The following is a 20,420-nucleotide window of genomic DNA, read 5'->3' on the forward strand; positions in this document are numbered from 1 at the left end:
GGACTGTATCCACCTTTTCCAGCCCACCGGAGCACCTGAAAGCTGAACTAATTTACGCAGGATAAGTGATCAACTGCCGAGCCAAGAAGTTCGTGACGAATCGTATTTACTGTAATTTCGCTCATCTCTTGTTAGTATTTCACCCAAAGAGTTTGTGTCATTATCCTGTACGCCAAATGTCAGTGTCATTATCCTGTACCCCAAGTGTCAGTGTCATTATCCTGTACCCCAAGTGTCAGTGTGTCATCATCCTGTACCCCAAGTGTCAGTGTCATTATCCTGTACCCCAAGTGTCAGTGTCATTATTATGTACCCCAAGTGTCAGTGTCATTATCCTGTTCCCCAAGTGTCAGTGTCATTATCCTGTACGCCGTGTCAGTATAATTACCCTGTACGCCAAGTGTCAGTGTCATTATCCTGTACCCCAAGTGTCAGTGTCATTATCCTGCACCCCAAGTGTCAGTGTCATTATCCTGTACCCCCAAGTGTCAGTGTCATTATCCTGTACCCCAAGTGTCAGCGTCATTATCCTGTACCCCAAGTATCAGTGTCATTATCCTGTACCCCAAGTGTCAGTGTGTCATTATCCTGTACCCCAAGTGTCAGTGTCATTATCCTGTACCCCAAGTGTCAGTGTCATTATCCTGTACCCCAAGTGTCAGTGTCATTATCCTATACCCCCAAGTGTCAGTGTCATTATCCTGTCCCCCAAGTGTCAGCGTCATTATCCTGTACCCCAAGTATCAGTGTCATTATCCTGTACCCCAAGTGTCAGTGTGTCATTATCCTGTACCCCAAGTGTCAGTGTGTCATTATCCTGTACCCCAAGTGTCTGTGTTATTATCCTGTACCCCAAGTGTCAGTGTCATTATCCTGTACCCCAAGTGTCAGTTTAATTATCCTGTACCCCAAGTGTTAGTGTCATTATCCTGTACCCCAAGTGTCAGCGTGTCATTATCCTGTACCCCAAGTGTCAGTGTCATCATCCTGTACCGCAAGTGTCAGTGTCATTATCCTGTACCGCAAGTGTCAGTGTCATTATCCTGCACCCCAAGTGTCAGTGTCATTATCCTGCACCCCAAGTGTCAGTGTCATCATCCTGTACCCCAAGTGTCAGCGTGTCATTATCCTGTACCCCAAGTGTCAGCGTGTCATTATCCTGTACCCCAAGTGTCAGTGTCATCATCCTGTACCGCAAGTATCAGTGTGTCATTATCCTGTACCCCAAGTGTCAGTGTCATTATCCTGTACCCCAAGTGTCAGTGTCATTATCCTGTACCCCAAGTGTCAGTGTCATTATCCTGTACCCCAAGCGCCAGTGTCATTATCTTGTACCCCAAGTGTCAGTGTCATTATCCTGTACCGCAAGTGTCAGTGTTATTATCCTGTACCCCAAGTGTCAGTGTCATCATCCTGTACCGCAAGTGTCAGTGTCATTATCCTGCACCCCAAGTGTCAGTGTCATTATCCTGTACCCCAAGTGTCAGTGTCATTATCCTGTACCCCAAGTGTCAGTGTCATTATCCTGTCCCCCAAGTGTCAGTGTCATTATCCTGTACCCCAAGTGTCAGTGTCATTATCCTGTACCAAGTGTCAGTGTCCTTTTCCTGTACCTCAAGTGTCAGTGTAATTATCCTGTACCCCAAGTGTCAGTGTCATTATCCTGTACCCCAAGTGTCAGTGTCATTATCCTGTATTCCAAGTGTCAGTGTCATTATCCTGTATTCCAAGTGGCAGTGTCATTATCCTGTATTCCAAGTGGCAGTGTAATTATCCTGTACCCCAAGTGTCAGTGTCTTTATCCTGTACCCCAAGTGTCAGTGTCATTATCCTGTATTCCAAGTGTCAGTGTCATTTTCCTGTACCCCAAGTGTCAGTGTCCTTATCCTGTACCCCAAGTATCAGTGTCATTATCCTGTACCCCAAGTGTCAGTGTCATTATCCTGTACCCCAAGTGTCAGTGTGTAAGGGTTGTTTTTCCCATAATACTCGCTTTTTCCCATTATTTACCTGATATCTATAAGATATATTGTATTTATTGAGAAGCCGTTTGTATTTTCCATAGTCTTCCTCCTTAGATTCTCCACAATAGGGCAATGTATAGCTGCTTTGAGCACAGTGGGCACTGGTGTCCCATTTGGCACTGAAGCAGTAACCACATCCTTTATAATTAGAAGTCTTGGGTACAGATTTGCATTTTCTATTGTACACACTACTTCAAGATGTGGCATTGTTGTGCAGCTTCCTACCACCCATCAGCCTCATCTGGCCCGTGTGTTTGAAAGCTGACACAGTACAAATTAGAGGGGCAATCATCGAGCCTTGATGGGCGGATGATCAAACACTCCGAGCCGTGGAGGATTTGGTATAAAAATATACAAGATCCCCAGCCATGTGTAACTGCAAATCCACAGACTAAAATATTAACATATGGTATCCTGTCATCCCGGGAACAGACTTCAGCAAGACAAGAGCATCGGGATGTACACAGATAGGGAATAAGAGATCTTAAGCACTCATCTCAAGTCTTAAGACACTTGATATTAAAGGGGGATAACGGTCATTTCTCTCCAGACTATCCATAAATCCCTTATAACGAAGTGTTTCAGGGAAAGCTACTGTCCTGAAGTTCAAAATAGCCTGTCAGTACAGTGTCCATTACGGAGGCTAACCAATAAATTAATAGGATAGTCCCTCCCCTGTGCTATTATTTAAATACACCTGAAAAGGGGTCACCTAGACGGAGACATTTTCAAGTATCTGTGCTAGGTTCACAACATAAAAGACATCTTGGCTACAGTCAAATGTTATCTCAATGATCATTGTATTATAGTTTATGTAAATAATTAATATACATAATCAGTGGAGTAAAAACACTGCTGGGGAGCAGTGGCACTATTGTAGTAGGCGACCTAGGTAACTATGCCAAGTGACTGGCTCAGGGATACTGCTCAATCCAGTACGTCACTGCGGGGGATCAGGGTCCTTCTGCCTGCTAGTACGGGGGTGCTGGGAACCAGAAAAGTGGAAGTCTGATACCGGAGTGTCGAGTTATAGCAGCCTAGCGGTAAGTGCAGGTACCCATTCTTTCTCTGTGTTATGATTTGATAATCAGTAGAGTAACTGTACCTACATGGCTTATCCTATACACATCCTGAGTTACGGTATATCCTGTATTATACTCCAGAGCTGCACTCACTATTCTGCTGGTAGAGTCACTGGGGGATATGTATCAAAGATTTTACCCCTTTTTTGTGTTTATATTTTTGCGCAAGCTATTTTTTTGCATCTTTTTTGCATACATTCTGGTGGACCATTCCCTCCAGATGTGTATGTTTTGGTGTACCTTGTGATATATTCAGTACGCACAAATTTATTAACTGCGTACATTTCATTTACCCGCAGAAAACTTCCGCAATGACCATATTTTTTAACGCAAATATGAGCCATCTTGGACGTGCAGTAGCAAGATGCTCTAAATCCTCCATTTCTTTTTTCTCTCTTATGCCCTTCAAATTGATAAATTATAATTATGTTCTTAAGTGTTACTACAATCAATTTTCTTGACATTCTTTATTAGTTTAAATGCTTTTATGATTGTCTAATGTTTCCTATATATTGGATATTGATCTTGATCTTCTCAAAGTGCAAAGATAACAAAAGGCAGGTTAGTTAACGTATCAGACCTTACTTTTCGTTTCCTCTCCCGTTCACAATTATACAGTCAATCGACATTAAATGGCAATTGTAGTATAGTGTCAGATACCCTTTTATAAGTTATGACTGAATTAGTAGTTTAAGGAAACAGGTTTTACTTTATAAAGGAGATATATATATATATATATATATATATATATATATATATATATATATATATATATATATATATATATATATATATATTACACTCTTCTGTTCCATCCATCATGCATGCATGCTGTGGACCTGTGTTAGTATGATGCCCCCATATTTTGGCCAGCTTTCATGAGGCAGGTACGGGCAGACCTCATTCTAAAAGTTGGTCACCATTAAACCGTCTTAGATGCTATAATCTATCAGGATCACAGCAGGTATGTTTTTTTTATTCTGATTATTCGCTGCGATGCAAAAATAATTAAACGTCAAAAAATTTCATACGGAGGTAAAATTACCTGCCTCATTTCACCTCAAGGGTTCTTGTCTGGTCAGTTTTTGAGCAGACCTGAATAGAAGATCGATGATATCCATGATCTGTGCTATGCAGATGTCTAACACTGTACATTATGCACGTTATTCCACAACAGGTACCCTCCAGCGGTTCCTAAACTATAACTCACAGCAGGCCTGTTCATCTTTTTCAATTTTAAACAAAAGGCATCATCCTCTGCAGGGCCAGATCCATTAAGAGGTTATTAGACATCTACAAAAAAAAAAAAAAAATACAAAAAAACAGGGATGTTGAAAATAAGGAAACACTGGACCTTAAAATTTAAAAGCAGGGTCACGGTTACAATTTAAATATGTTCCGATACGCTACAGCCAAAGCATATACAAAATAGAGCGACTATGTACGATGGAGGCATGAGAAGATTACTATATTTCCCCTTAATTTATAAAACTCCTTGCGCAAGATTGATAAATTTTGCGCATCTGCGCAGAATGTAGAAGTCGGCAAAAGGGGTAAACTGCTTCTACTATACACAAACAACGATACATGTCCCCCAATGTGTACAAACATTACTTATCCTGTAGGAGAAACTTCCAATATTGATAGAAGGGGTCCAGCTCTCCAGGGTGTATTAAAAAACTTCCAACTTTACTAACCGTCCATTAAAATGTCCGGTGGACTACAAAACATTTTGAAACCAAAATTATTTTAATATGTTTGTTTTTTTAGTCGACCAGACATTTTAATGGTCCGTTTATAAAGTTGGAAGAAGTTTAATACATCCTGGAGTGCTGAATCCTTTCTTCCAATATTGGAAGCTTTTCCTGTATACTTTGCCACAGAACGGCTGTGAGTCTACGTTCCGTGCACCTGGGCTCGGACATTCCCACAACCAGTTTCAACGAGTGGTGAGCTATAAAACATTTTTTTCCTTCCATTACTTCTCCTGTACTGACCGAGTTCTAGCCTGTTTTACAGTGTTGTTACTGTTCTGTAATGTGGGCAATAGAGATGAGCGAAGTTAGTGATTCGATAAGTCACGAACTTCTTGGCAGTTGCCGACTTTATCCTGCATAAATTATTTCAGCTTTCAGGTGCTCTGCAAAATGTGGATAAAGTCCTAGAAGACTCTTCTAGGACTGTATCCATCTTTTCCAGGCCACTGGAGCACCTGAAAGCTGAACTCATTTATGCAGGATAAGTCATCAACCGCCAAGCCAAGTAGTTTGTGACGAACCGAATCACTAACTTCACTAATCTCTAGTGGGCAATACTAGATTTCTCAACATCAGAAGGCTGTACAATTCTTGTGTAAAGTTGACTACTCAGCAGAGGCATACATAGAATTTATAGGACACCATTGTAAAAATGCTCAGTGAAATTGCAGAAAAACCCAAGAGCTACATCTATGACTCCATAGGCCTCAGTTAACACGTTACATGTATAAGTTAGTGACAGTACAAGTACAGCTTGACGGGAAGAGTTTGAATACATATCATTTCCTCCATATTTACCAATCACAGCTCCACTTTTATTTTACCAGAGCTCGTAAAGATATGAAAGCCAAGAAGTGATTGAGGAGAGACAGTCTATTTTTGTGTATAGCATCCAGAATATTGCTAAATCTGGGGCAAGTCCTTTGAAAAGATGGACAAAAGTGGAGAGGTTTGGCCATAAAGCACAGAATCAGATTTGGTGGAAACCAAATAGCATGTCAACACCAACCCCTTTTACCGGCTGTCAGGGCTGGTGGTTGAGGGATAATTTGGGATTGTTTATAGCCACCAGACCTGGGCACCTTGTAGTCATTGACTAGACCATGAACCTCTGTACTAAAACTATTCTTTAGTCATAATGGGGCACATTTATTAATGTTTGCTTATGAATTCCTTTTTTTAGTAAATTTTTCTTACAATTTTTTTGCTTATGTGCGACTTATTTATCAACTGCTTTCAGACTGTTGATAAGTTTCTTTCACATAAGTTTTTTTTTTTTTTTTTTTTGCTTTGGTAGTGGCTTTTTCTGCTCCATGTCTGAGCAGGAGTAAATTTAGTAGGTTTCTTCATGTGATGCGACTTTCGCACTTGATAAATCTCTGACCACTGCAAGTCAAAAAAAAAAAAAAATTAAAAAAAAAAAAATCATTTTGCGCTTTGGTAAGCAAGATTTTTATTTTGTGCTTAGGACACTGCACAATCAAAAAGTCGCAGGAAAAAAAAATAAAAATAAATAAAAGAGTAGTCGCACGTGCGACTTTTTTTGCGACAATTTTAAGCAAAAAAAAAAAATAATCTCTACTAAATGCTTTGATAAATGTCCCCCAATGTGAGATAATCGATACAACAGCTAAAACTTTGTCATGCTACAGAACAATGACGCAGAGCACACCAGCAAATCTAAAGGCTTCAATTCCTCTAAAACGGGAAAAAACACAGAAAACCCATCACTTTGCATTATTGTGAAAGACTACAGTACTACAAGCTACCAATTTATGGGGTTAAATAAAAAAAACAATTTACACACTAGTGTTAAACAAAAAAATCCCGATCCACCAAATAGGGAATAAGTGAACGTGGATGACTAACTTATGCGACACCCCACAATCAGCTGCAGAGAGCGTGGGTCGACACACCCCCTTCATGCATCCCTATGGAATCTGGGTGTATACACACCCACTTTTTAGGATTTGATAACCAAAACCATAGAACTCAAACTTACACCTACCTAAAAGCTTAAAAGACATTTTTTAAATTTTGATGGTGAGGTTAAAGTCAATGGGGGAGATTTATCAAAACCTGTCCAGAGGAAAAGTTACTGAGTTGCCCATAGCAACCAATCAGATCACTTCTTCAATTTTTAGAGGGCTTCTCAAACATGAAAGCAGCGATCTGATTGGTTGCTACGGGCAACTGGACAACTTTTCCTCTGGATGGGTTTTGATAAATTTCCTCCTATATGAGAATAAAATATAAAAGTTAACCCCCACACACGTTTATTTTCTTTTTATGCAATGGAAATTGGGAGGAAGGTAATAAAAAAATATATATAAATCCATTATGTAAATGGTAAATACAAATAAAATCTAGGTTCAGGATTTTTATTATAGGCTTATAATATACAACAGTTTAATATTGTAAGATTTACAAATTTGTAAAAGCGGTTGAACACAAAACGCAACATGTCACTCACACCTCCAAAAATAAAAAATAAATTTAAGCTTCCCCTCCCACACAATTTCACACATATTGCTTTATGAAGCACTTTTAGTGCCACATTGTTTTTTGTTAAATATCCTAATTCGACCTGTTTACAAAAAAAAAAAAAAAAAAAAAAAAAAAAAAAAAAATAAAAAAATAAAAAAAATAAAAATGAACCTTCCCATAACCTCGGTTGTATAAATTTTCACCATTATGTACAAAGCCCCTTAAATTACATATAAATAAATATGTACAGTAAGAAAAAAAAAAAGTCAATGCTTTGCCACTATGACAGCTAAATCTTCACAGAATTTAGTTGCTGACAGATTTGTTTTATTGGTGGCTTCTAATCCCCAAGAGAAAAAAAAAAAAAAAAAAAAAAAAAAAAAACACTACATCTTTCATAACAAGTCAATGTAATTCTGAGAAGGTGGAGGTCCACTTTTAGCAACATGATTAAGGAATTTTCACTTCTAATGACCTAACACAAGAAAAATTGTATCAAAACAGGGCAAAGAATGACGATTTTTCTTCTTTTTTTTTTTTATTTCTCTTTACTACAATAGGTAGAAAAGTGCCAAAGTGACAGGCAAAGAGGTTCATCCATTAATGTATGACAAGATCATTAAATGTTTGTACCTAGTCTTATGAGGATCTGCACCCAATCCTTTAAAATCCTATATAAAAACGCAAAAACAAAATAATTAAAAAAAATTCTGAACTTGGCTGAAGCAAATTATTGCATATTTAAAAAAAAATAAAAAGTTACAATAAAAAAAAATTTACAAAATAAAAATGTAAAAAATGGACACATTTAAAATACCAAGTTGGAGCGGAGTTAAAATGAAATATGCTACAATTGGCTGCAGTTACACATAAAGTACATGCACACAGGCCAACTCTCAAGTCCAGATTTTTGTGAATGTCTACACCCTCTGGTGAACAGTTTTTCATATTTTTAGGTGTAGGGGGAAGGAATAATCTGCAAAATCCTCGTAATCCTAATGAAATGTGTGAGGGAGGTGAAGAGGCTGGAAGTTGAGTGCAAAAGGAGGTTCAAACATTTTCTGGAAGAAAAGTTTCTGGAAAGTTGCCTCTTAGCCAAGCCAATGGGCAGTGGACATAAGAAAACAGCACCGTCCCGTAATATTCCATAGAGTCTCCGGGGCCGCCAGCCAGATTGTGGTTCCTCATGGAATGGAGACCAAGAGGAAAGTGATAGGTCCTAGCCTCATAGGTTCCTCTAGTCAAACACTGAAAGTTGTCCACACTACACCCTCATCATTTCCGGTGTTTGTCCATCTTTTCTAGGCCTTTGTTGCTTTCTCCAGGGCTCTGGTCTCCTGTGTTCATATACATTTTGTCTGCAATTTTTAATGCCTCATTTAGGTAGTTTTGTACAGAGGTCATAGCAGCACAGATTGCGGCACTCCCAAAACCATGCGTGATAAGGCTGAAGTGAGCTAAACAACTTTGGATTCCAGGTTCCAGGATGGGATTTGGTCTTGCGTTACCCAGTGGCGTCCTGTCTTGTGTGAGAAGGTCTGTGAATTCTTTGCAGATTTGCCTAGAACCAAAAATAAAAGTAAAAATTTGAGATTGACAGAAGGCTTTGAATTTGAAGTAAAAAACACAACTTGGGATCTATTCAGTTTTACAGGGGTCTCCTAAATGTTGTAATCTTAAACTTTTCCAATAAAGCACAAATGTTTTATTTAGAAGCGAGATGGGACATAGATTACAGATGCATCCCTTTCATCAGAGGTCTATACAGTTTCCTGTTATAGATGAATAGTCACTTAGTCAGCAACCAACTGTTTAAAAACACCTGAAAAGTATTAGGAGAGATCCGCAAAACACTTAGAGTACTTGTTGAGATTTGTACACATCATAAAGCCTCATGTAACACACCGGACGCAACATTCTTCAGTAAGAGAACATTTATAACTCAACATACAAGTGTCCTGGAAGAGGACAGAAATAACTTCTGGAATGGAAAATAAAGGTGAACTAACCCCAGTGAATGTGGTTCAAAAATAAACTTCAGATTTAAAAAAATGTGTCCCCACCACAAGAGTAAAAAAAAAAAATGTCCAAGAACATTGAAAAACTGTTTGCTACATGGAATTTTTCGGTGCCATTTAATGGCCCTCAAGAAACTCTTGAAGTCTCAACAAATCAAAGCATCTTCACAGAATAGAGACAAAGAACCAAAGCCAAATTTCATATGATCAATTGGTCGAGGCCACCAAATTAATGACCATTTTGGCTTTTTCTTTTAGCAAGGCTAAGTTTCCACTTTTTTCTGGCAGTTTTTGGAAAACTCCCACTGCAGTTTGAGCCAAAGCCAGAAGTGTATTTTGACTTTGGCTCAAAATCTGCAGTAGCAGTATTCCAAAAACTGCCAGAAAAAAAAAATAATAATAATAAGTGGAAACTTAGCCTAAAAGGTCAATAATTTGTTTTCACATGAAATATTGAGCAATCCAGTCGTACAGTTTGTTGGAAATTCACGTAGACCATATAAAATGTAAAGTAATAAAATGTAAAGTAAGGATTCTCTTATTGCACCCAGTCTGTCTGAAGTTTGACATTCTTGCACAGGTTAGTCAAAATCAAAAGCAATTTTGCTTGCGAAATATTTTTTAAGTAATAGAATAACTAGGCTGGGGTGAAGAGGAAAAGGCAGGTATAATGGGGAAAAAAAATCTGAGGGACTTCTGAAAGGGGTGTAGTCATCACGAGTCAAAAAGCTTAGGAAATCAGACTTGGCAATAAAAGGCATTTCACAGCTTGGAAAAGTCCCAACTTAGCAGTCTATCAGAACATTTCCCCTGTTTGATCAAATCAGAGATTAAAGACTTGTCTAATGGATCTCCAATTGGTTACTTACTTTGCCGCAAGCAGCATGTTTTTGCGATTTGCCATCTCGTTGCGTTCCATGTGTGGCCGGCTCAAGTATTCAGCCACTGCCTTGGAAGGGAATTCTGTTTCACAAACATAACCGAAGTCACGAGCAAGGTGTACGGCTTCACCTGCAGGGAGAAGACAAGGGTTATAGTCAGGGTCAAGGACGCAGGCCACATAGGTTCTTTGTTCAAGTTGCTTAGGGCCCCTTCACATATGCATCGTCCAGCAGAGTTACCCCTGGTGCTGTAGAATAAGCACCAGAGGTAAACCGATTATAAAAACGGATCCATCCATTTTAAATCGGACAGTTCTCATTTGGCAGTACCAACAACCTTTAGGGGTAGCCCCCCAAGGGGTTAACCCTAAACTAGAAACCCCCCTAAAAAACGTAATACTTTATTAGTGTCAATTAAAACAAATTATCCCTTGTGAATGTGTGTTTAAAAACACAGCCAAGTGTGTGAATTTGGTTTTAAGATGCACCCATAAAGTATACAATCCTTGTCCGCTATGGTTTTTCCAGTGGGTGCATCTTATCCTGAAATGACCACTGCTGGCTGCTAGTTAAAACTGTCACCGATAGCCCTCCACATCCCGACGTTTCGTCAGCTCACGCTGACTTAAATCATGGGAGAGAGGTTCTCATTTGGTGTCTCAAGTTGGAGGCCAGACAATGGGACACCACATTGGCATCTGACAGGGGAATGCATTTAGCTGCGTTCCCCAGTCCAACATGCACAATAATGAATGCCAGATCCTAAACCACTGATCCCAACTGCTGCATTTTGTCATCCGTTAAACCAAGTTTTGGCTGGGATCCACGAGCCAGACAAATGTGAACCCAGCATTAGAGTTCTGAAGGCCAGGGCAAAGCAAAGTAACCTGGACAAGACCAAGACACTATGTGGACCGGCTTGTCAGACGTGTGGGTCATGTAGAGATTGCAGCCCACAAAATGGTTAGCTCTTTAAAGAGGAGTTGTCTCATGCCAGGACAAGAGAAGTGACTCACTGCTGAGACATGCAAATCAGATTAACAACCCCCCCCCCCCCCCCCACACTGGATAAAGCTGGGAATGGATCTATGAAAGGGATGAAACAAAGTTATTGATCACCACATATTGAACCCCTCGTCCAAAGTCAACCTCCAATATTGCAAAACAGTCAACAGTATCATGGTGTCAAAATGCCATCTCTACTGTGGCTGAAGCCAACATGCTTCCCACGCCATGAATCTATGACACCAACCTTCCACCAGTGACGTCAGCAGGGTCACATTGGCTGCTTTCCTTCTCCCGGCTGGCAGATTCAGGCCGATTTTTTCAAGTTTCTCTCTCAATGACCTTCCTCCATTTTTGGATTTGGCTCTGATGAAAAAGACAGGACAGGTATTTAACATTTCAATGGAGCCATGAAGGTGTTTAACCAACAAAACCGCTCAGATGAGGGAGTCACTCCAAAGAAAAAGAGGACAAGACTTCACAAGAAAGTGCTGATGTCACGGGGCAGGATTCCCTCACAATGAATCTAAACTGTATCGCACAATGGATTACAGATCGAATTTCAGAAGTACAAGGCTCCCTGGAGACATCTGTGGGAACTTGAATGGGAATTCCCTTCCCTAGAGATACATTGGGAATTCATAGCAAAATGATTCTTCTAGTTTCACCTTCTACCATGGAAATTCATTTAATTGTGCAACATCAGGAACAGATGTTTTTTGCACTTTAGTCACTAACCCAGTGCTCTCATTCATGCACGCTACTTAGACACAAAAGTAGCCATATGTTAATGTTACATTCCTGACCCTAGCTCCCACATCAAGTATATATATCTCTAGAGCAACATGGCATCACCAACAGGACCCAGATCATGTGCGTTGAAGGCGGCCAATAAGGTCATAGGAAAAATTCTTTAAAAAAAATAAAAAAAAAAAAAAAGATCTAACGTAAATCAGGTCAGTTCTTACTCAGAAGAGTGACCACTTTCTATCCACTAGAGTCTTGTTTCACAGCAAATATGTTCATAGGAGCTCAGATATCTTCTATTCTCCTTAGAGATTCCTACTTTATCATAACCTGGTCATGCTGCTCCAAATGGTCAAGTGAGGGAGTACATGCTCAACAGGGCCTTACCAGGAGTGGGGAACCTAAAGATTAGCTAATTGGTGTTTGGGGGGGGGGCCACAACAAGCATTCAAAAAGAATAGCTCCATAGTGGTCATATTATGCATCAGTGCTTTATTGTTTTACAGCTTTCCTACAAAATAAATAAAAAATAAAAAATTTGATTATGCAATGCATTTTTGTGTGTGCAAGATTGCTCTTTAAAGAGACCCTGGCTGGGTTGTAGGGTCTTTCCATGGAGCCAAACAGGTTTCTTGTTCTCCCATTTGAATACAATTCGTTCACATTCAAATGAGCAGAACCAGCCAGAGGAGAAAAAAAAAAAAAGGGGTGGGGGGTGTAGGGAGTGGATAATGTGGTCTAACGATTTCTTTTTCATCTAGTACGTTGGATTCTACATGGTCCCCTTTAATATTACAACAAAGCTCACCATTGTTCTACAAGGAGCCACACCGGAAACTGTGGAAGGAAAGTTTTGTTGCACTACAACTGTTGTCGATCCAACGCCCCATGTCCCCTATCATTAAATAGAAAGCAGTTGGGAGAGTTTCAATGGCCGGGAGAGATTATACACATTAACTATTTAGAAACCACTTCGGAAATCCAGTCACTAACCATCTGCTACAAAACTACAAATCCCAACAGGCCCTCAGGAGATAATACTTCTGTGTCTGGATTTGAAGAAGAGCAACATCAAATGCAATGTATAGAGCTTCACAAATATTTTTATAATGTAGACTGTGTGTGTTTAAAAATGTCAGCCCTCTTGATAAGAAATTTCATAGTTATGATCATGTCCACCACTAAATTCCTAAAAAAAAAAAAAAGGTTTAAAAAGGGAGTTCTCAAAATCAGAAAACAGCCAATTTCTTTCAAAAACAGCACCACACCTATCCTCAGGTTGCGTGTGGTATGACAACTTTGCTCAAAATACCACACAAAACATGAGGAATGATGTTTTACAGTTTTTTTGGAACAAATCAGCTGTTTTCCTAATCCTAAATAACATGTTGAATACAGCACCCAAGCCCCCTTCTAAGGGCGAGTTCACACCACGATTTCACTGTACAGCTGACAGATCCGGTTTGGGGAGGGGGGGGTGAGCAAAAAACCGGGTGCTCCCGTATCCCAGCTGGACCCGGCCCATATCTATTTCATTTCAATCAGATGACCGGAGTCACCATTTGACTCTAGTCGACTCAGTGACATGAATTAGATACACGCCAGGTCCAGCTGTGATACAGGAGAGCTCGATTTTTGCTCCCCCCAACCGGATACAGCAGTCGAAAAGTGAAATCGTGGTGTGAATCCGCCCTAAGGTTGCTGAAGAGCTGCAGAACTTAAGCAACAAGGCTTTACAAAATTTGTAACAACTTTCAGAACCAATTTCTGCTAGAAACATCCATAAGTGTACAGCTACTACAGTATCAAACACTTACCTTCTTAGCACTCCTCCAAGCAAAGAAGCGTTCAAGCATTCAGGGGGCGACAGCCGCCGTTGGACTTCCGCTACTGTAACTTTGTACTTTGAGGTGGAACTTAAGAGAGAAAGTCTTCCTGGAACAGAGCAGAAGACCTCATTCGGATTTATGACGATTCCCATCAAGGAGTCTTTCTGGTAGGGCATGTTGAGTGTGTTTTTGCCTGTGGAGAAGACATTTGATGATTATTCAGGGAATTTTTCTACTTCTGTGGTCAAAGATTTATGGTGCATCAAATAGGTTTCTGATCAGCACTCCCTAAAATATAACCTAAGGCAATGTTCCACAACTTGTGGGGAATCTACGTTCTATCACAAAGTTGTAGTTCTGCAATAGCTGGAGAGCCACAGGTTGGGGAACAGACGTAAGGTAGATCAGCTGTTTTTCATGGAGATCTTTTGGAGTACAACCCTTTGGTCCATGGCTTTGAACCAGTTCTGAATTTTATGTGCATTCCCATATCTGGGTGCTCCTAGTTACCCCCATTGTAAAAAATATATATATATAAAAATTATAGCACCTGGCTTCCCATAGTATTGGTGCAAGTTAGCTCTAGAGTCCTATTGGAAATTGAAAGAAACCATCACCACCTGGATCTAGATTGCTTGCCTATTCTAGAAAGAAGTGGCAGCATATTCTGTTAAGAGCAAGCACTCCTTCAACAAGATATTTGCTGACAAGATGACAAAGGATCAGAACCAAGTCCCCCTTAATGGGAGCCTATAATGCGTATTGACATATATACAAGGGTGTGGACGAACACAAGCACACATGTTTTAGATGTTCAGACCATTTGCAATTCAGGTTTTAAAAGGCGACTCCAGAAGAGCAGGGAGAGGTTTACAGGAGAATTAGCAAAACAAAAAAGACTTAAGTCAATAGCAAGCACTGTACATGACATGAATCTGAAAAGTGGAGACCGCAAAATAGGGACCATTTAACTGTAGAAAAGTGGGGCGAGGAATTGCACACTTAAAATAGGTGGGAAAATAAATCTCTTTAGTAAATACAAAAATAAAATTAAGTTAATTTTCCGACCAAATATTGTTCTAAATTTTTTATCCATTTAAACTAACTTTATCCTCCCATTGTTAAAAAAATAAAATAAAAAAGTTTCTGTTTACAATCTCAGCAACAAATAAAAAAATCCAAAAGCAAGTGTGAACCGAGAGCAAGCAAGCTATAATGCCAACGCTGTTAAGTGTCTACTATAATATTTAGGTTCTCTATGAAACATCAATCCGCAGATCAGCTCAAGCATTCCTAATAGACTCAGTTATAAAGCCAGTGACAGCTTCTGTACATCAAGATGGAGTTAAATATTTTGTATCAATAAGTGCCAGGGGGGGGGGATTATACATTATATATACATATACTGAAATGTTCCACTAGAATGGATACAAAAATCCCATAAGAAATAAAAAATCGGAAGAAAAATAAAGGAGAAAAGTAAACCACAGACAGACACTGTTGCAAAGATGCAAAGAGAGATTTGTGATAGGAAAACCTCATCACACCACATAAAAACTCAACAACTAAATATTTTTCACATGACACAATCTTTGCAATCAGGATAGTTTATAGAAGACGTTCTGTTTTTACTCAATTTGCAAGGGTTAATGAATATTGGATGCACTACGGATGAGGGATAGAAGAACACAAGCACAAGAAAAGTTTCACTTCAGAGAAGAAAATATAAGTATTATTTACCCAGTCTTGTAATTAACTATTTTTTTTTTAAATAAATGTTGTTTACAGACAAACAATAAATAAATACATAATAAATAAATAATAAATTGGTTTCACAAACCTTTTTTTATGACAGTCTGATCGTGCATGATTAAACCCTGCTCTTCTAAACTCTGCATGGGGAAAAAAAAAAAAAAAAAAAAATAGGAGAATTTAGGTGTACAATTTTTTAGTTGCAATATCACATAAAATATGAACCTACAAAAAAATAAAAATAAAAAAAAATAAAAGTCAAATTACTTGCTACACAAAGATTTAAAAAAAATTATAATAATCTAGTTTCTTGCAATGTCAGACTAATAAATTGACAATTTCTGTACAGCACTGTAGAATAGGTTAGCTTCAATAAATTTAAACCAATTTTTATAAAACAATCTCATGTCTGAATAGTTTTTTTAAAAAAATTATGTTTGTCTAAAGCAAAAAATCTCCAAATTAAAAAGGGGGCAGTGAAATTCTGACTCTATAGTCGCCTTCAAGCATATGGAGTATGGCATTTTGACCATAGCAGTAAATATGGGCGCAAAAATGAAGGTTTGTTGCCAGCAGCTCTTTACAAACAAAGCTTGAAAAAAAATGTACTAAAAATAAAAAAAATAAAAATTGCCAATCCAGCTCAGACAAGTCAAGTTTTCCGCATTCTTATGACAGGAAGGATCTCCAGATGAAACCCTATCCTTGCCACAATTAAAATTTTATAGGGGACATACCGCAACATCCTCCATCTGCTGGCCAATGTCCGGTAGACCAAGGTTATCAGCAAGACTTGAGTCCAGACCGTGTCCAGGTCCATGCTGGAGAAGAATATCTGGCCTTCTTTGGAAGTCTCTTCCCAACCTTCCTGAGCTGGGATCCAGAGACGGGATGTGATGAACCAACCCTGGTCTGTTGTGGTGGGAAATTCCGCTGTGCTCTTGGCTTTGACGGCTTGGCCATGCTTGCTGTTGACTGGGAGGAGGGTGAGAAGTGTGGATGGAGTTCAGGGAGAAGGGGTCTCCAAGGTGGGAGTAAGGGTCAGACTGCGAGTACGGCAGAGGCTGGTATGGAGGTGGAAAATACGGAGGCTGAAAGTCAGAGGACCCTGAGTGAGAAAGTTGGGGAGCTGGGCTGTATAAATGCTGGCTGACTGATGACAGATGGGGTAACCGTGGATTACCATTGCTGCCTCCATCATGTCTGTCCTGCAAGGGAAACAAATACAGAAGACATTAGATCTGCATCAACCTCACCATCACCATGTAAGTCTCTGCAAAAGGTTAAGTGTTCATTTGGTGTAACCAAACTGTAGAAAATCTAAGTTGCATCAGCATCATGGTCAGTGTATAACACTTAATCTTTAAAAAAAAATAAAAATAAAATAAGATATAGGAATATCTAGCTATATACAAGTCATAAAAAAGATATAGGCATATCTAGCTATATACAAGTTATAAAATGAGATATAGGAATATCTAGCTATATACAAGTTATAAAAAGGTATAGGAATATCTAGCTATATACAAGTTATAAAAAGAGATATAGGAATATCTAGCTATATACAAGTTATAAAAAGATATAGGAATATCTAGCTATATACAAGTTATAAAAAGATAGGAATATCTAGCTATATACAAGTTATAAAATGATAGGAATATCTAGCTATATACAAGTTATAAAATGAGATAGGAATATCTAGCTATATACAAGTTTTTGTATTTTTTTTAGCATTTGAATATTCATTATCAAGTTTTTTTTTTTTGTTTTTTTGTATTTTGTTTTATTCCTGACATGCGAAAATATAAATAAAATTAGACTAACATAATTGATTTCAGTTTTAAACATCCCTTAAAAATTGTCTGGTAGCAGGAGACGGCCATCCAAAGCAATTCTACAAGGGGCATTCCTAGGCTGCAAGGGTGATAAATACATTGATCCCTGGTTTTAGCAGATTACAACTTCACGCTTATTGGAGTAACAGGGCGAACTAATCAGTAGAGAAAAGAGCCCCGACAAGCTCCGCTGTGACCCGTCCGCCCAACTAAATACCCCCTATTGATTGCAAATGTCTGAATCTAATCAACAGGAGCCAAAACAACCGCAGCCTACAGACCGTGACCAATGGAGAAAAATGAAGGACTGTGACCAAAAGGGGGTGAAAGGCCGACGAATGAGTCAAGGCATGAAGACCGATCACCAAACTGTACGTAAATGGACAGGATGTGAATTATTGCAATAAAAATGAAATATAAAAGTAACAAACCATACATTACAACAGACTCTCCACAAAAGCAATGCAAATAGAAACTTCTAACCCAAACTCTGCCCAGGACTTAGACAGGATGCCCTTGTCTCTGGCGCCCACTAGTGACCAATATTGTGCTATACACCAAGACTAAAAAACAGTAAAAAGCATCCAATGGGGCAGGAAGAAATCAAAGCAAAATCAGGGTCAAACAGTATAAGATGCACAGGACACAGTGTGAGGGACATGAACTAATATGGAGCTCAGAGAAAATCAGAAGTGCTGCAAACCAGCAAAATAACCATTTCTGATACAAACCCCTCAGAATAAAGACTACTCCAGCAGTAGATGCACGCTCTACACATGCACGCTCTACACATGCAGCACAGCTGAGTGCTCACCTCACACTCCTCCTCATACTTGACATTGTCTGCTAGTTTCCACAGCATGATGGTGTCAGGGAGTATCCTGTCCCGGGCTGAGCGCTCTGGTTCCCAGGTGTCAGCAGTCAGGGCTCAGGCATGGACGCTCCTTCACTCCGGACTATTTCCCTCTATCTCCCAGCCCTCCCTTAATGCTCCTATTATGGGAACTCCTCCCCAGGGAGGGGGCGGCCCTTCATGAGAGAGGGGTGGAAGCTGGGCCAATCACAGGCCCCCGTCCGCTCAGGCCACGCCCCTCTCGGGGTATTAGCGCTCTCCCCGGGCCCGGGCTGCGCTCAGTGCTGCAGAATCCCAATACTGTCAGTGATCCTGGTCTCAGCAGAGGGGTTGTTACAGTGTACCAGCGGCCGCCCCAGTGTTTTCCTTCACACTCTCTTATCTAAACATTTCCAGGCGGTGATGAGTGAGAAGGGAAATCCTTGGAACCATAGAGGGGGCACTGGGGGGGTCACTGGGGGGGGGGGGGTCACTGGGGGGGTAGAGAGGAAATAGTAAAGATTGATCTTATCGTCTATGTATCGGGGGAGATTGGATCAATAGAGTTATTAAACTGATCTTTACAGCTGTATTAATAATAAATATCAGAGATACATTCATAGAATCGATCAGCTATTGATGTCATATACAGATAATAATAGTAGAAAGATAAGAGATATAGATATAGTAATAGCTATTGATGTCATATACAGATATTAGTAGATAGATAAGATATAGATATATTAACAGCTATTGATGTCATATACAGATATTACTAGTAGATAGATAAGAGATATAGATATATGAATAGCTATGATCGTTGACAAATATTAAATACACTTAAATATGGGAAAAAAAATATATATATTTTTTTAAAGATACATATATAAATACTACGAGAGATACGTATAGATATATTAATAGTAGATTTATATGAAATAGAAATATATTAATAATAAATATGATAGATAAATCAATAGTAGATATGAAATAGAGATATAATAATAAATATGAGATACATAGATTTGTTAATAGTAGATATGAATATAAATATGAGCTAGATATATTAATGGTAGATATGAAACAACTATAATAATCAATAGGATATATAGATTTATTAATAGTAGATATGAAATACAGATATATTAATATATACGAGATACATAGATAAATTGTAAATCTGAAATACAGATATAGTAATAAATATGAGATATAGATTAATAGTAGATAGGAAATAGAGATATATTAATATATATGAGATAGATAAATAGTAAATATGAAATAGAGATATATTAATAAATATGAGATACATAGATTTGTTAATAGTAAATATGAAATACAGACATACTAATAAATATGAGATAGATTAATAGTAGATATGAAATAGAGATATATTAATACATATGAGATACATAGATTTGTTAATAGTAAATATGAAATACAGATATTTATTAATAAATTGAGATATATAGATATATTAATAGCTGAAAGATTCGATTACTAGAAGATACAGAGACAGAATAACAGCTGATCAATGACAAATATATAAGCAGATAAATAGGTTATGAGATAAAAGGCACACACACGATATACAACCCATCACGATACATTATATATGTTCAGGTCTTTATAAAAAATACAAAAAAATATGTAAGAGAAAATACTGAATTTTTTTACATCCTGTAAATGTAAAAAAAATATATTAATTATGACAGAATGTAATAATTTTATAAGAGCCAAGTGCACGTGATTAAAAAATGTAAAATGAATCAGTGAGTGGATGGATGGGCAGAGGCTATGGATGGGCAGAGGCTATGAATGGGCAGAGGCTATGGATGGGCAGAGGCTATGGATGGGCAGAGGCTATGGATGGGCAGAGGCTATGGATGGGCAGTGGCTATGGATGGGCAGTGGCTATGGATGGGCAGTGGCTATGGATGGGCAGTGGCTATGGATGGGCAGTGGCTATGGATGGGCAGTGGCTATGGATGGGCAGTGGCTATGGATGGGCAGTGGCTGGCATCTGGGTGAGGCTGCCTTCTCCTGCAGGTTATTGGTAGGAGATCCCAGGCGTCGTGTGTTGGGTGTTGAGGTTGGCACAGAGAATAAGCAGGAGAGGGAAATAAAACACTTAAGTGTCCATTAGAAGAAACACTTGACAAGTTCCCACT

The 20,420-nt window shown here is 38.8% G+C and overlaps 1 protein-coding gene and 1 long non-coding RNA gene across 3 annotated transcripts in view; one reads left to right on the plus strand and one right to left on the minus strand.

Moving 5' to 3' along the window:
• Positions 1-20,420, plus strand: part of LOC130296322 (uncharacterized) — a 60,568-nt gene that overhangs the window by 21,588 nt on the left and 18,560 nt on the right. The window contains exon 2 of the long non-coding RNA XR_008849172.1: positions 17,672-17,788. This is a non-coding gene — a long non-coding RNA (uncharacterized LOC130296322). The remainder of the gene's footprint in view (positions 1-17,671; positions 17,789-20,420) is intronic.
• TFAP2C (transcription factor AP-2 gamma) lies at positions 7,941-18,386 on the minus strand. Of its 2 annotated transcripts, none has more exons than XM_056547724.1 (7): positions 18,232-18,386; positions 16,320-16,790; positions 15,671-15,722; positions 13,819-14,023; positions 11,502-11,620; positions 10,238-10,379; positions 7,941-8,911 (listed from the first exon to the last, which is right to left on the minus strand). In XM_056547724.1, the coding sequence occupies exons 1-7, from the start codon at positions 18,277-18,279 to the stop codon at positions 8,626-8,628; spliced, it is 1,323 nt and encodes a 440-aa protein (XP_056403699.1). In that variant the 5' UTR covers positions 18,280-18,386; the 3' UTR covers positions 7,941-8,625. The 2 variants fall into 2 exon arrangements, with proteins under 2 accessions (XP_056403699.1, XP_056403700.1); XM_056547725.1 differs by lacking the exon at positions 18,232-18,386 and adding an exon at positions 17,407-17,494.

Source organism: Hyla sarda, chromosome 12, assembly GCF_029499605.1.
Source record: "Hyla sarda isolate aHylSar1 chromosome 12, aHylSar1.hap1, whole genome shotgun sequence".
Lineage (NCBI taxonomy): Eukaryota > Metazoa > Chordata > Amphibia > Anura > Hylidae > Hyla > Hyla sarda.

What these genes read in the sequence shown, in the direction of transcription:
- TFAP2C (XM_056547724.1), bottom strand. Translation starts at nt 18,279, where the DNA reads ATGCTGTGGAAACTAGCAGACAATGTCAAGTATGAGGAGGAGTGTGAG. An exon ending in TCAGACTGTCATAAAAAAAG is followed by an intron (nt 14,024 to 15,670) that starts GTTTGTGAAACC and finishes TCTTCTCCACAG; the next exon opens with GCAAAAACACACTCAACATG. An exon ending in AACATGCTGCTTGCGGCAAA is followed by an intron (nt 8,912 to 10,237) that starts GTAAGTAACCAA and finishes TTTTGGTTCTAG; the next exon opens with GCAAATCTGCAAAGAATTCA.